Source organism: Eretmochelys imbricata, chromosome 4 (genome assembly GCF_965152235.1).
Source record: "Eretmochelys imbricata isolate rEreImb1 chromosome 4, rEreImb1.hap1, whole genome shotgun sequence".
NCBI classification, from domain to species: Eukaryota; Metazoa; Chordata; order Testudines; family Cheloniidae; genus Eretmochelys; species Eretmochelys imbricata.
In genome coordinates, this window is record NC_135575.1 from 96,058,466 (window position 1) to 96,073,196 (window position 14,731).

The window sequence follows — 14,731 nt, forward strand, 5'->3', positions numbered from 1 at the left end:
CATTTAGGAATGAATGTAAACTAAATAATTTCCTACAGTAAGCCAAGGACATTTGCATAAGTCCTTACATCTAGAACATACATACAGATCTGTAATTTTACTTCTGTGAGACGTCTCAATGACTTCGTTGGGATTCTGTGTGTGTAAGCATGTGCAGGATGGGATCCAGATAGAGAATGATTGTTCCTATGATTAAAGGATAGGACTGACAGTCAGGAGAGATGGGTCAGTCTTGGAGTTACCTTGGGTAAACTCTGAGTCTTAGTTTCACCATCTATAAAATGGGGATAATAATGCCCTATCCAGTGATAATCTGAACCTAAATTAACTTTTGTAAGTCACTGTGCAAGCCTCTGATGACAGTGGCTATGGAAATGTAAAGTATAGTTACACTGTTGGGCTGTTATCTGAAGATGACCTAAATGGTTTATAAGGAGAATTATAAAATGTGATTGAGCTGATCTCTCTCTTGCCTTTCTAAAAAAAAATAAAAAAAGTTTAAATATCCTTCACATTTCAGACAAATGATGTAGTTTACATTGAACATTTCTTTATAGTGAAAACCAGGCCTGAATTTCCCCAACACCCCCCCTCCCAGGTTTGTGAACTAGTTACATGCAGTGTTGCCAATCAGTGATTGTTTGGACATTTGAATTGAAATTGAAACATTAATACACACTTTAAAAACACATAAAGTGTATGATAAAATACGTGTATCTGAAAAAGTGTAATAGATTTGAAAAGTATTAACATAGACTAGCTTCCTTATACAGCTGTTGTTTTTTATGACCATATCAGTGCATTCATTTTGGCAATGCTGGCCAACCTAATAACTTCAATTATGATTTGTAAGCAAAGTCTAAATGAGCTCTCCCCCTCAGTTAGTGATAAGCTGGCAGCTGGGGGGAAAGGCATCAGGACCAGATTGTATTTACATTCACACCTAATCTACCTAGGTATCCAGCAAACGGAGCTGTGTTACCCAAGTGATAGATTTTGGCTGGGGTTGGGTTACAAATCGCTTAAATGTGGGGGGTGATGAAATGTTGTTGTTCTCATTGTATGAGTAAAGGGCAGTAGAACTGTACTTAGCCTGTGCTGATTGAGGGCATCAAGAGAGAGGGTGAGGGCAGGTGTTTTGCTTGATGGTCTGCCTGAGTAGCAAGTACTATTTGACCTGCCCCCTCCACTGTTTAAAGACAGAGCTGATTAGGCTCCATAGATAGTCTTTTATTTTGTTAAGTGATCACTACAGCTGAAATCACTGATAATCAGGTCTCAGTGCTTAGACCTGCTGTGGGACAGTATTTCTGTGGAAGAGACAGCCCAGTCTGCACTAGCAGCGAGGTTCCCCCACGGAGAGCTCAGCTGAAATCACTGAGAGCTGGGTGGAACCTCAAGAGAGCAACTCGCAGAGGTCACAGTGGCAGGTGGCAGCAGAAGGTGACAGCACAGGGCCATTGGCAACAGAGCAATGGCGTGAATGAACAACAGTGGCCAGAGTGAACAGTGAGCAGCTGGAGGAACGAGCAAGGTGCCTTCTTGCCCTCGAGCTGGGAGGTGAACTGATGTGAAAGCACCTCTGAACTCTGAGTCTCTATAGACCAAGGACAACACTGGTGAGTGTTAATGAGGCTGTTAAGAATGCTGGAGACACAACACAGTTCATGCGAACAAACATGGCTGTGGCATCATACTTTCTATTTAAGCAAGAGATACCACACACTACAAACTGGAGGTCAATGTTAAGTGCATTGTCACTTGTTCATCCTGAAGTTGAACACTGGTTCCGAACAAGACCAGCAAATGCTCACTATTTTTCTGCAAGGAAACTCAGTTGACTAGCTAGAAGCATGTGGTACAACAGTGAAAGACTCAACAGTTGAAAAAGTGAAGAACTCTGTCACCACATTGAAAAAAATTTGCATACATGGCTGATGAATGCACTGATGCAAATGGGTATTAAGTCACTGTGTACATTATCTTGATGTCAGTGGTAGGCCAGTAGATGCATTTCTAGATGTTCAAGTTATGGAGGACACATTGGCTGCATCTGTGACAACCCACATCTTAGAAGAGTTAAATGCTTGTCAGTTGGACTCCAAACAGATGGCTGCTTGTGCATTTGATGGAGCTGCAAACTTCTCTGGAAGATATGATGGAGTACAAGCTTTGCTCAGAGAAAAGTGTAACCCTAATCTCTCCTATACACACTGCAGAGGCCATCTACTCCAACTAGCAGTAGTACGAGCTGCAGACTCTTCAAAAGACATTTAAAAAGCTATAAATTTAATTTCTTCATTATATTCTTTTTTCAGCAAGAGTCCAAAAAGACTGAATATCTTGGAAAATATAGAAGAGACACTGACTGAAGTTCAAATTTGTCCAACCTGGGAAAACCCTTTGGCTTTCTCATGAATGATCCTTGGCTGTTGTCTTAAAAATTACTCCAGACGTTACTACTAGCTTTGGAAAGCATCTACGAAGATGGGATGGATCTAAGTAGTGAGGCTGGTGGATTACTTTTGCTATTATGTTCAGAGACTACTATTGCCATTCTTTCTCTTGTAAGCGTACTGTTGAAACCACTTGGGTCATTAAACAATGCCATCCAGGCATCTGCTTCAACAGTAGTAGATCTTTGTCCAGCAATAGAAGCTACATTTGGATCAATCAGAGAGCTATCCATTGAAAAAGTACTGGAAGAAGCAAAGACTTCAGTCCAGAAGTTGACCAATGAAAGCATTTATATTGAATCCTTAAGTGAAGAGTACAAGAAGTGTTTGTTAAGACAACTGAAAAAGTACACAGACTTGATTCTTAAAAATCTAAAACAATGACTTCTAGATTCGACTCAACCTCTACATAGCTTTTACAGATCCCTGTCCTATAAAACACCAACAGTTGAGTGGAATGAGGCACTACCAGCAATGGGGCTGCCATGTGCTCAGGACAGAATAGAGAATTTGAACAGAGTGGAATATCATATGTATGAATGAACGAATGAAGATTTGACTTCAACTTCTTTTTTATCATCACTAGTGGCTCAACCTGATCTTTATGCTATGTTTCCTGGGATGAAAGAAGTAGGAATTCATCTCTTGCTACTCCCAGTCACAGCAGCTACAGTTGAGCATTCTTATTCATCATTGAATAGAATTTTGTGTTCTGAAAGAAGTTGCCTTCTGCCTGATCATGTAAATGAACTAATGAGCATATCAGTTGAAGGAATGGAAGTACTGGACACACGAGAAGCCACCAAAGATGAAAGCATTGCATTCAAGAAATTCATTAACAGAGTTGTGCAAAATTATAACAAGAAACCAAGAAGGATGTAGATGATGTACTTCATAGAAGGCTTGAGTAGCCAACTTTAATTTGTGTGATTTTAAAACATGCGTTAAATCTAGTAAAAATGGTCATTAAACATTTTTCAGTTTTACTATGGTGCCATACAGCCTGCCTTCACCCTCACAGTCTCACCTCTTATCGGCCCTGACCTCCACCCCCTCACCCCACCCCAATTTCAATTCCTGGGGAAAACACTGGAGAAAACACATCACTTTTAGTCTCTGCTGAATTTACAATTTTTTTTAGTCCGCTCTGTTTTTCACTCTAAGCCCTGGTCTATACTATGGGGTTAGGTTGAATTTAGCCGCGTTAGGCTGATCTTAAAATGAATGCGTCTACACAACCAACCCCGTTCTGTCGACCTAAAGGGCTCTTAAAATCCACTTCTGTACTCCTCCCTGTCGAGGGGAGTAGTGCTAAAATTGACCTTGCTAGGTCGAATTTGGGGTAGTGCGGACGCAAATCGACGTTATTGGCCTCCGGGAGCTATCCCAGAGTGCTCCAATGTGACCGCTCTGGACAGAACTTTCAGCTCCAATGCACTAGCCAGGTATACAGGAAAAGCCCCGGGAAATTTTGAATTTTATTTCCTGTTTGGTCAGCATGTTCTGCTCAGCAGCACAGGTGACTATGCAGTCTCCCCAGAATCACAAATGAGCTCCAACATGGACCGAAAGGGAGACACTGGATCTGATTGCTGTACGGGGAGAAGAATCTGTGCAGGCCGAACTCCGATCAAAAAGAAGAAATGCTAATATATATGCCAAAATCTCACAGGGCATGATGGACAGAGGCTACAACAGGGACACACAGCAGTGCCACGTGAAAGTCAAGGAGCTCAGGCAAGCCTACCAAAAGACAAAGGAGGCAAATGGTCACTCTGGGTCAGAGCCCCATACTTGTTGCTTCTATGATCAGCTGCATGGCATTCCAGGTGGGGACCCTACCACTACTCCACCACTGTCCGTGGACACCTGCAAGGGGGGAGTGTCTCACAACAGGGAGGAGATTTTGTGGATGAGGAAGAGAATGCACAGCAGGCAAGTGGTGAAGCCGTTCTCCTTGGCAGCCAGGACCTTTTCGTCACCCTGGAGCCAATACCCTCCCAAGGCGGGATCCCCGACCCTGAAGCCAGAGAAGGCACCTCTGGTGAGTGCACATTTGTAACTACCGTACAGGGTTTAAAAGCAATAGTATTTAATGTTTGATTTTCCCTGAAGAATTGGGATGCATTCGCAGCCAGTACAGCTACTGGAAAAGTCTGTTAATGTGTCTGGGGATGGAGCGGGAATCCTCCAGGGACATGTCCATGAAGGTCTCCTGGAGGTACTCTGAAAGCCTTTGTAGAAGGTTTCTGGGGAGGGCTGCCTTATTTCATCCTCCACGGTAGGACACTTTACCACTCCAAGCCAGTAGCAAGTAGTCTGGAATCATTGAAGCCCAAAACATGGCAGCGAATGGTCCTGGGTTTTGGTCACATTCAAGCAACATTCAGGCTATATCTTTCTGTGTTAGCCTCAGGAGAGTGATATCATTCATGGTCACCTGGTTGAAGTAGAGGGATTTTTGTAGGGGAACAGTAAAAGGACCCCAATCATGCTGAGTTGTTTGCACTTGGCTAAAAGGGATCATCCTGGAGAATAGCCCTGCGGTGCAGGGAGAGGTTAGGGGATCATCCCAGAGAATAGCCACACAGTAGGGGTAGGGGGAGGTGTGTGCTGCATATCCACCCAAAAACCACAGCCCCTCCTTTTAAATGTGAAACCTAACTGGCATTGCGAGCTATGGGAAAGGATGGCAGTCTGAAACCATTCCCACATTTTATGAAGGTGAAAGAAGCCAACCCTGTGTACCAAAAGGCTTACCATGACTGCCTGGAAACCAAATTCTGTTGCCCAGCTGTTTGTGATGTGTCTCCATACCAGCAGGTGCTCAATATAAAGGGCAAAATGCGACCTTGTACCTAAAGCACATGTGCTGTCTGCTGTGAATTGCTTGATTCACTGTGAAAGACTCTCCCATTGGTTCTCAGAAATGTATCATCTTAAATTTTACTCTCTCTTTTTATCTCCCCCCATGTGCAAATGTTTCTATGCTCCCTCTATCATCTGTGTCCCTGAGGTTATCGCAGATTAGAAGGCAAAAAAAAAAACGCATTCACAATGACATGTTTTCCGAGCTCATGCAGCCCTCCCGCACAGCTTAATGCATGGAGGCATTCAGTGGCGGAGACCAGGAAAGCATTAAGTGAGCGTGAAGAGCAGAGGCAGGAGACGACGCTGAGGCTAATGGCGGAGCAAACAGACATGATGAAGCGTCTGTTAGAGCTGCAGAAAAGCCAGCAAGAGCACAGACCACCGCTGCATCCATTGTATAACCGCCTGCCCTCCTCTGCAAGTTCCATATCCTCCTCACACAGATGCCCAAGAACACGGGGGGAGGTTCCGGTCACCCAGCCTCTCCACTCCAGAGGATGGCCCAAGCAACAGAAGGCTGTCATTCAGACAGTTTTGATTTGTAGTGTGGCTACAATAAGCAATGTCCTTCCCTCCTCCCTCACCCCACCCCACCTGGGCTACCTTGTCAGTTATCTCTCTCTCTTTTTTTTTAATTAATAAAGAAAGAATGCATGGTTTCAAAACAATAGTTACTTTATTTCCTTTCCCAGCTGTGATCGAAGGGGGGACAGTGGTTGGCTTACAGAGAATTAAAATTAAAAAAAGGGGGTGGGTGTGCAGCAAGGAAAAACACACACAACTGTTACATCGTAGCCTGGCCAGTCATGAAACTGGTTTTCAAAGCCTCTCTGATGTGCAGCGTGCCTAGCTGTGCTCTTCTAATTACCCTGGTGTCTGGCTGCTCAAAATCAGCCGCCAGGCGATTTGCCTTAACCTCGCACCCCACCATAAACATCTTCCCCCTTATTCTCACAGATATTATGAAGCACACAGCAAGGAACAATAACAATGGGATTGTTGGTTGCGCTGAGGTCTAACCTAGTCAGCAAACAGCACCAGCGAGCTTTTAAACGTCCAAAGGCACATTCTACCACCATTTTGCACTTGCTCACCCTATAGTTGAACTGCTCCTTACTACTGTCCAGGCTGCCTGTGTATGGCTTCATGAGCCATGGGAGCAAGGGGCAGGCAGGGTCCCCAAGGAAAACTATTGGCATTTCAACATCCCCAATGGTAATATTCTGGTCTGGGAAGTAAGTCCCTTCTTGCAACTGCTCGAATAGCCCTGAGTTCCTAAAAATGCGAGCTTCATGCACCTTTCCCGGCCATCCCACGTTGATGTCAGTGAAAGGTCCCTTGTGATCCACCACTGCTTGCAGCACCATTGAGAAGTACCCCTTGCGGTTTATGTACTGGTTGGTAAGGTGGTCTGGTGCCAAGATAGGGATATGCATTCCATCTATCACCCCACCACAGTTAGGGAACCCCATTGCAGCAAAGCCATCCAGTATGACCTGCACATTTCCCAGAGTCACTACCCTTGATAACAGAATGTCAGTGATTGCATTGGCAGTGCCTACAGTAGGCTTGCCCACTCCAAATTGATTCCCGACTGACCGGTAGCAGTCAGGTGTTGCAAGCTTCCACAGGGCTATTACCACTCGCTTCCCAGCTGTCAGGGCAGGTTTCATATTGGTATTCCTGCGCTCCAGGGCAGGGGAAAGCAACTCACAAAGTTCAAGGAAAGTGGCCTTACCCAAGCGAAAGTTTCGCAGCCACTGTGAATCATCCCATACTCGCAACACTATGCGGTTCCACCAGTCTGTGCTTGTTTGCCGAGCCCAGAATCAGTGTTTCACTGTATCAACTAGCCCCACTGCCACCATGATGTCCCAATTGCCACAGCCCATGCTTTCAGGAACGTCTGTGTCCATGTCCTCTTGCTGGCATCTCTTAGCCTGGTTCTGCACATACTCCAGGATAATGCACGAGGTTTTTACAATGCTCACAACAGCAGTGGTGATCTGAGCAGGCTCCATGCTTGCCGTGGTATGGTGTCTGCATGGGTAACCCAGGAAAAAAGGCGCAAAACAATTGTCTGCCATTGCTTTCACAGAGCTTTTCACATATACCCAAAACCACCTGTGACAATGTTTTTGCCCCATCAGGCACTGGGAGCTTAACCCAGAATTCCAATGGGCAGCGGAGATTGCGGGAACTGCGGGATAGCTACCCATAGTGCACCACTTCGTGAGTCGATTCGAGACACGGTATTGAGGACGCACTCCGCCAACTTAATGCACTTAGTGGGGACACACACAATCGACTGTATAAAATCAATTTCTAAAAATTGACTTGTATAAAATCGACCTAATTTCGTAGTTTAGACATACCCTAAGAAAACTTCAGTGAAGCTGCTTAAGACCTAAATCACGACAGACCACATATGCATGAATCTTCATTAGTGATATCCCTTGGGGATGACTGCTCAGTAAAGATTAAAGAAACTCAAGCTAGTACATTTATCTAGAGGATGATGAATGCTGTATCAAGCTTTGTGGCTTTTAAGCAACACTGAAAGACAGTCCAAAATAGTTTTGGCTGCAAGTAATGTACATATGCAAAATATATTGCTGATGGCTGTAAAGGGTACTCAGACATCTATAGAAACAACCTAATATGGTTCTCTCATTGCAATTTATTATCAGAGGACTAGCCTCAGAAACTTTCAATTTTGTCTAGAGTGAATTGAGTTCATCCATTGCATATAAATGACTGAAGGATGTAATAAATTTTTCTTTGAGTTCTGAGACAAAAGTTTAGGACCAGATTTTAAGCCCCTTACACGTAATAACCTGCAGTTAGGCACAAAAATAATCACATTATAGTCAGTGTGTAAAGGTGTTGCAATTTGCCCCTACACTGTGATAAAAGACCCATGACACGGCCACAGCTGGCCTGGGTCAGCTGACTCAGGCTTGCAGGGTTTGGGCTGCAGGGCTATATCATTGCTGTGTAGACATTTGGGTTCTGGGACACCCCACCCCTCGTTGGGATCTCAGAGCCCAGGCTCCAGACCAAGCCCAGAGGTCTACACAGCAATTTTACAGACATGCAGCCCAAGTCAGCTGATCCAGGCCATGGGTCTTCTGTTGCAGCGTAGACATAGAATGATGAAGGGAATATGAACTGAGCTTCAAAGGTGAGATATCCTTTTGAAGTTTTTTTAACAGTTACTCATCTACAAATAGAAACATACACCCTACAAGTGTGTTACTCCTTTGGCTGTTTTGTCCCAGATATCCAAAGCTATAACTAGCTCTCCATGAAAAGACAATAAGAGGACAGGGAGATATAAAGGATTTTTAAAATATTTTATCATCAAAAATAGAACCAAGAACAATGAGAGCTTATTTGTAATGAATAAAAAAATTTCCTTCATCTATAAAAATGTTAAAATAAAAATGGCACATTGATGTAGGACTGTGGTGATCCTGGATTCCTCCTCTGTCAGGTTGAGGAAGAAAAAACACCATGTGTGGAACATTACAAGGTCATTATCTGCATCCAAATTTATTTGAGCATAAACTTATCCAGTTTCTCTTTCAGGTGCTGGTTCAATTTCATAATCAGTTCATTGCATGTCTCACTATGCCATTAGATATGCTGAATCTGCTGTAGGAAGAAACTCATCCTCCTTACCTAGGGCACATCTCAGGTAGAAATAAGTAGCACTATTAACCTGGAGAAAAGGAGAAGAACTGTTATGTGTATATCACAGTTGTTTACAGTGGTAACTAATATGGATATATGACATGGGTCAATATGGTAGAGGAAGCCATATCTTGTGATTGTACATACTTACTGCTGCTGTTCTCTCACCCTCTGAAATCAGCTTCCTATATTTTGGTACTGACCGCTGAAATATGAAAGATATAGGGAAATTCTGTAGATTAGGGCTCAGATGAACTACTCCAGCTCCACCAGTTCCACCAGTTAGCTTCCAACCTGCAGCTCTGATCATGTATTCTTCCTATGTAAAACTGAAAGATAAAGCCAACCTTAGAACATCAATATTTTCCATACTGCAAGCCAAAAGGATACTTACGAGGATCATGCATGCAGTATGTCTACAGTCACCAATACAACAACAAAATCATTAATTGACAGATCTCTTTAACAATTAATTTAAATGCCTATGTGTCACAGGCATATGTTGAGTGTGTGTAAAAGGCAATTCAATTAAGCAATTGTCTGATACAGACGTTCTTAATTTCTGTAATATTTCTGCCAGTTTACGATCAAAGTGAAAGTTTTAAACTGGCTTTGGTGAACGTCAGCAAGATGTAACTGGTGTCACCAAATCTGTAGAAAAAATGTAACTTACCTCTGTTCCATGGACCACCTACAAAGTCATCTGCTCATGTACCAGGGTCCACACAGCCAGGGCTGATGCTGGAGAAGAGGTGCTTCTCTATTTTCTTCATGGATCCTCACTGTCCACCTTCCACCTGTATCAGAATAGCTTTGGGGTGTTTGAGCAGAGGTGTGAGTGTTTGAAACTGGCCTCTGTTAACTTGTTTTCCCCGCTTCTCATCTGAATGCAGCATAGGTATGGACAGCATCTCCAGCGAATAATCCATAAAGAGATGGCTTATGCCCTTAACAGTGTAGGGGGAACCCTTTGTGGAGTACCTGTAGGTGTCAGGGTCTTGAACTGAATTTCCATGTAGCATAAGAGGTCACTCTGTATGGTTTTGGACAACAGATGAATGTAGGTAAGTATTTTTATCTGGCCATGTAGTACAATGAGGATGATGAGCTCATTGGCACTGACAGAAATGTGGCACCATATTTGAGTTGAAGACAGGCACCATAGTTTAGTTGCAGTAACTCCCTTATTATATATTAACTTCTTTGGAAAATGTTTAATGCTTTCATTTATGCCTTATTAGAAATAAAAATATATGAAACATTAGCTTTACTCAAGTACCTGGACTTTATTCATTTCTGGTTTGCCCTCCTCATCAGTAGCCTTCTCAGCTGCCTTTTTTTGACGGTGAGGACCTTTCCCAAAGAATATGTAGTTTACAAAGGCATATTCCAGCAAGGCGAGAAATACAAACACAAAGCATCCCATTAGGTAAATATCTATTGCCTTTACATAGGGAATCTTTGGCAGTGTTTCCCTGAGATGAGTGCTGATTGTGGTCATGGTCAGCACAGTTGTGATTCCTGTGAAGTTAAAAAAAAAATGTCGGTAAGGCAACTCTGATACATTGTTCGTCACTTTGAAGGCATAAAAGCTGTATCATTGCTCAAACACAATGCCATTGGGCTTATGACATAGTTGGCTTAATTATTTCAGCAGAGACTCCTAACCATTAAGGGAATGCATTTGTCATCTAGCAAAAAATATTAATGGGCATCAAGACAGTATGACCTATATAACATGCTAGGTTTATGTATATAAACTGGTAGTGAAGGGAGCCAGTGAAGAGGAAAGTGGGAAATTTGAAACAGCAGTAGCCTTCTTTAAGTGACATATTAAACTGCAAGCTCTGCAGGCCTTGGGGGCCAACCCCTTGCCTTTTCCATGGCAGGAGGGACAATCAGTTACCTGAACACTTTTCTTCTCCAGTTGCCTGTCTCATTAGTAGCCTACCCTGCTTTTTTTTTAATACACTTAAGACCCTTTACGAAGAATATGTGATTTACAAAGTCACATTCCAGTGCTGGCTGATGTAGTCACTACAGAACAGGGTTGTTATGGAGAAGACACTTTGTCTTGTCAGGTGAGGGAATGCTGCTAACTTGATTCTTAAAGTAGCCATCCTGCCTGATCCACATAGAGTGGAATTAAATTTACCAGTGTTCTTGGAGTTCAGAGTAAGTATCCTAGCCAGAGGAAAGGTATTAGGAGTAATTTTGACTGAGGATCGAAAGTTGAGGGGATAAATGGAGGCTCCAGACCGGAATGGTGGGCATTAGTGAAGGGAGGTTGGTGGTGCCATCATAATAGCCCTCTTCACTAATTTTCGAAGGGATTACTTCATTCTATGAGGTGAAACTTTTCCAGCTCATGGCTTTGTAATCTACCAACCACAATGTTATTAATTTTTGATGTTGGTCTATGAGAATGAAACCAGTTTCTATTCTGTTCTAATCACAGGCCGTTAATATATCTAATGAATAGCTTTAGATTCATTTAGTCATAAGGTGCTCCAATTAAAGGAGACTGGGGACAACATGATTTACTGCAGTTAGCTTTTGAAAAGATTATAGGCTCAAACCACAAACAGTCCTTATAAACTATGCTAACAGGTTGAGGACCTCCTTTCAGATTGCTCAGGTAAAATTGTAGCAGGTAGCATGGTATCACAATATGAGCTGGCATGTGGGTGAAACACAGGGTCAAGTTTTCAGTTACTGTGAATCAACATAGTCCCATTGACTATGGAGCCATGCTGAGTTACACAAGTCAGTACTCAAGCCACTTCAATAGCTTTGAAAATAAATTACCTAGGGCAACTCTTGCAGCAGAGGCATCATAGTTGATCCAAAAAGATACCCACGATAGAATTGTGATCAACGTGGAAGGCATGTAGGTTTGCAAAATGAAGTAACCAATATTTCGTTTAAGCCGAAAACTAAGTGATAATCGAGGATATGCCCCTGAAAGAAGGATGAAAGTGACGTTATGAAAACTTCAGCCATTGATATTTCTGTGTCGGGTGCACTTTTTGAGATAGTCAGTGCTTACCTGTTGTAAATTCCACTTTTTTTGATACCATCTTGTAATCAACAATTGAAAACTGTGGAAGCTCAATATTATTAACTCCTGTTACTGCAGATTCCCCTCCATTCCAGTAAAACTCAATATCATCAGTGGTGTATCCATCTAAAACAAAGAAACACAATTTGATTATTGCTTGTTTGTGATTTTTTGGTCAGTTGGTTTTCCAAGCCACACTTTTTAATGAGGAAGGAAACATCATCTATTTTTTCTGGGTTTGGAATGCTTGTTTTTAAAAATGTAGCTACTTGAATCATGAGTTCAATGTGCTGTTACATGAATTCTAAGTTACATACAAGTCATTGTTTTCTTTTTAGTAAGAGGCAATATCTAAGCCAGTGGTTCTCAACTCTGGTCCACTGCTCGTTCAGGGAAAGCCCCTGGTGGGCTGGGCTGGTTTGTTTACCTGCCGCGTCCACAGGTTCGGCCAATCGCGGCTCCAACTGGCCGCGATTCGCTGCTCCAGGCCAATGGGGCTGCAGAAAGAGGCCCGGGCCAAGGGATATGCTGACCGCCCTTCCCGCAGCCCCCATTGGCCTGGAGCGGTGAACTGCGGCCAGTGGGAGCTGCGATCAGCCGAACCTGCAGACGCGGCAGGTAAACAAATCGGCCCGGCGCTCCTGAGGCTTTTCCTGAACAAGTGGTGGACTAGAGTTGAGAACCACTGATCTAAGCGAATGGATATGCAGAAGATTATAAATAAAAGTACAGAAATAAGATGAAAAATTATAGGAGAAGCTGATAGTACTGCTTGTAGTTAAGGTTGCCCAACACTTTCCACTAGACCCTGTTTTCAGTGCTTACAATTTTGCCAAACTTTAGTTGTTCAGGTTAACATTTTGTATGCCGGGTGTTTGCCTCAGGCTAAATTGTTTTGGAGAGCTTCATCAAAAATGGTTCAGCCACTTTCGAGAATAGTATGGGAAATAATTTAGTCCCCTTGTGCATTATAATGTAGTCTTTACATGATCACATACTATATTTAACATAGGACCCCTGCCTCATTTAAGGCACTGGATGAACCTGCTCTGGGAATGAATCAGGGTGGTGCAGTGCAGGAGGCTGTCTGTAGGACTCCTGCCTTTGTTGCGGAAGTTGGGAGGTGTGTGGTAAATGAGGCTGGGAATTACAGGAGGAGAGAGGGCAGCCTCATGGTTAAGGGGAATGCGGGAGAATCCCTGCCTCTGTCACAGGGGTTTTGTGTGATGCTAGTCAAGTCCCTTAAAGCAAACTTTTCACAGGTGACCACTAACTATGTCCTTATTTTTTTGAGTGCCCAACTTGAAACATCTTGTCTGATCTGTGGAAGTGCTGAGCTCTCCCATGTACAGCTGACATGAATGGGAGCTGTACTTGGAACACATAAAGTGCTATATACGCTAACTACTCTGAAAAAAAGGCCATAGGTGTCTTAAATTAGGAACTCAAGATTAGTGGGAACCATTCTAACCTTAATCTCTGTGCCTCAGTTCCTTATCTGTAAAATGGGGATAATACTCTCCACCTTATGGGGAGTCATGAAAATTAATTGTTTGTGAAGCACTCAAATACTATGGTGATGAGTGCAATAGAAAAGCCCAGGAGGAAATGAAAAGCTCTGTCTTCAGAGCAGGGTTAGAGTAGTGTGCAGGTAAATAAGGCCTAGGGCTACACAATAAACAATGAGGAATAAACAGAATATTGACCAGCTGCTCATTAAATGAGCTCTGTCCATCTTATGCAGTAAATGAGGCAGGGGTTCTATGGGAAAAAATAGTATATGCTCTTGTAATTAAAGATTACATCACAATGAACATGCGCAAAGAGGTTGGGGGGCAAATAAGATTGCATAGATACCTAGGCCCAGGGGTTAGGTGGTTCTGAGCAAGCCCAAGCCTCCACTAGTACATCAACACTGCTGTTTTTAGCATGCTAGTGTGAGTCTCTGTCTCCGGCCAGGGAGGCTCACCCCCAGATGCAGTGTAAATGTTTTCCCTGCATGCCTGGCTGGCTACTCTGGCTGATAAGTCAGGGCAGAAGTAGAGCTCCTTGCACACCCATCCCGCTGTACTTTGCTTGCACTCTGGAGTACTGGGTAAGTAGCCCAATGGAGCCTTATGCCTCCTTACTTGCCCGCACAGCCGAGTGAGGCCTGTGAAATCTAGGCTTGTGTTTTGTTCCTTTTTTTTTTTTCTACCTGGACTCTCACTGCTCCTTTTACTCCATATCTTGTAATTGTACTTTTTGGTTATTGGAGTCACTTTGTGTCTTCTAAGCATCCGAGGGATTGATCTATTTTTTTAAACTGAGCCCTGAGTATTTGAGGCATTTATTCATTTCTTCTGCAAATACTAAACTTTGAATTCTGAAACTGCAAAACAGATCAGTTTGGTTTTGGTTTTATGCTGCAGGAAAGAAGCTCTCTTTTAGAATTTTTGCAATTATCTTGAGTAAACTGAGCTGCTCCAGAAATGGATCAGGAACCATATTAGGATTGTGTCATATGTTCCCCATATGGTCATTGGTTCCCCTTTACTCCAGAGAGAAAGTAATCTGCTACCTGGAAAAGGTAAAGATTCGGTCAGACTTAATTTACACTGCACAAATTAAATGAAAACATGTATCTGAATTCAAATCTTTAGAGTAC

General features: G+C 43.0%; 1 protein-coding gene across 3 annotated transcripts in view; it reads right to left on the reverse strand.

Moving 5' to 3' along the window:
* Nucleotides 1-14,731, reverse strand: part of GABRB1 (gamma-aminobutyric acid type A receptor subunit beta1) — a 269,352-nt gene that overhangs the window by 6,603 nt on the left and 248,018 nt on the right. For 2 of the 3 annotated variants that reach the window (XM_077815702.1, XM_077815704.1), the window contains exons 6-8: nucleotides 12,073-12,210; nucleotides 11,832-11,984; nucleotides 10,303-10,544 (exon numbers count right to left, since the gene is read on the reverse strand). In XM_077815702.1, coding sequence (XP_077671828.1) covers nucleotides 10,303-10,544; nucleotides 11,832-11,984; nucleotides 12,073-12,210 — 533 coding nt within the window. The remainder of the gene's footprint in view (nucleotides 1-10,302; nucleotides 10,545-11,831; nucleotides 11,985-12,072; nucleotides 12,211-14,731) is intronic. The other variant, XM_077815703.1, reaches the window with a different exon arrangement.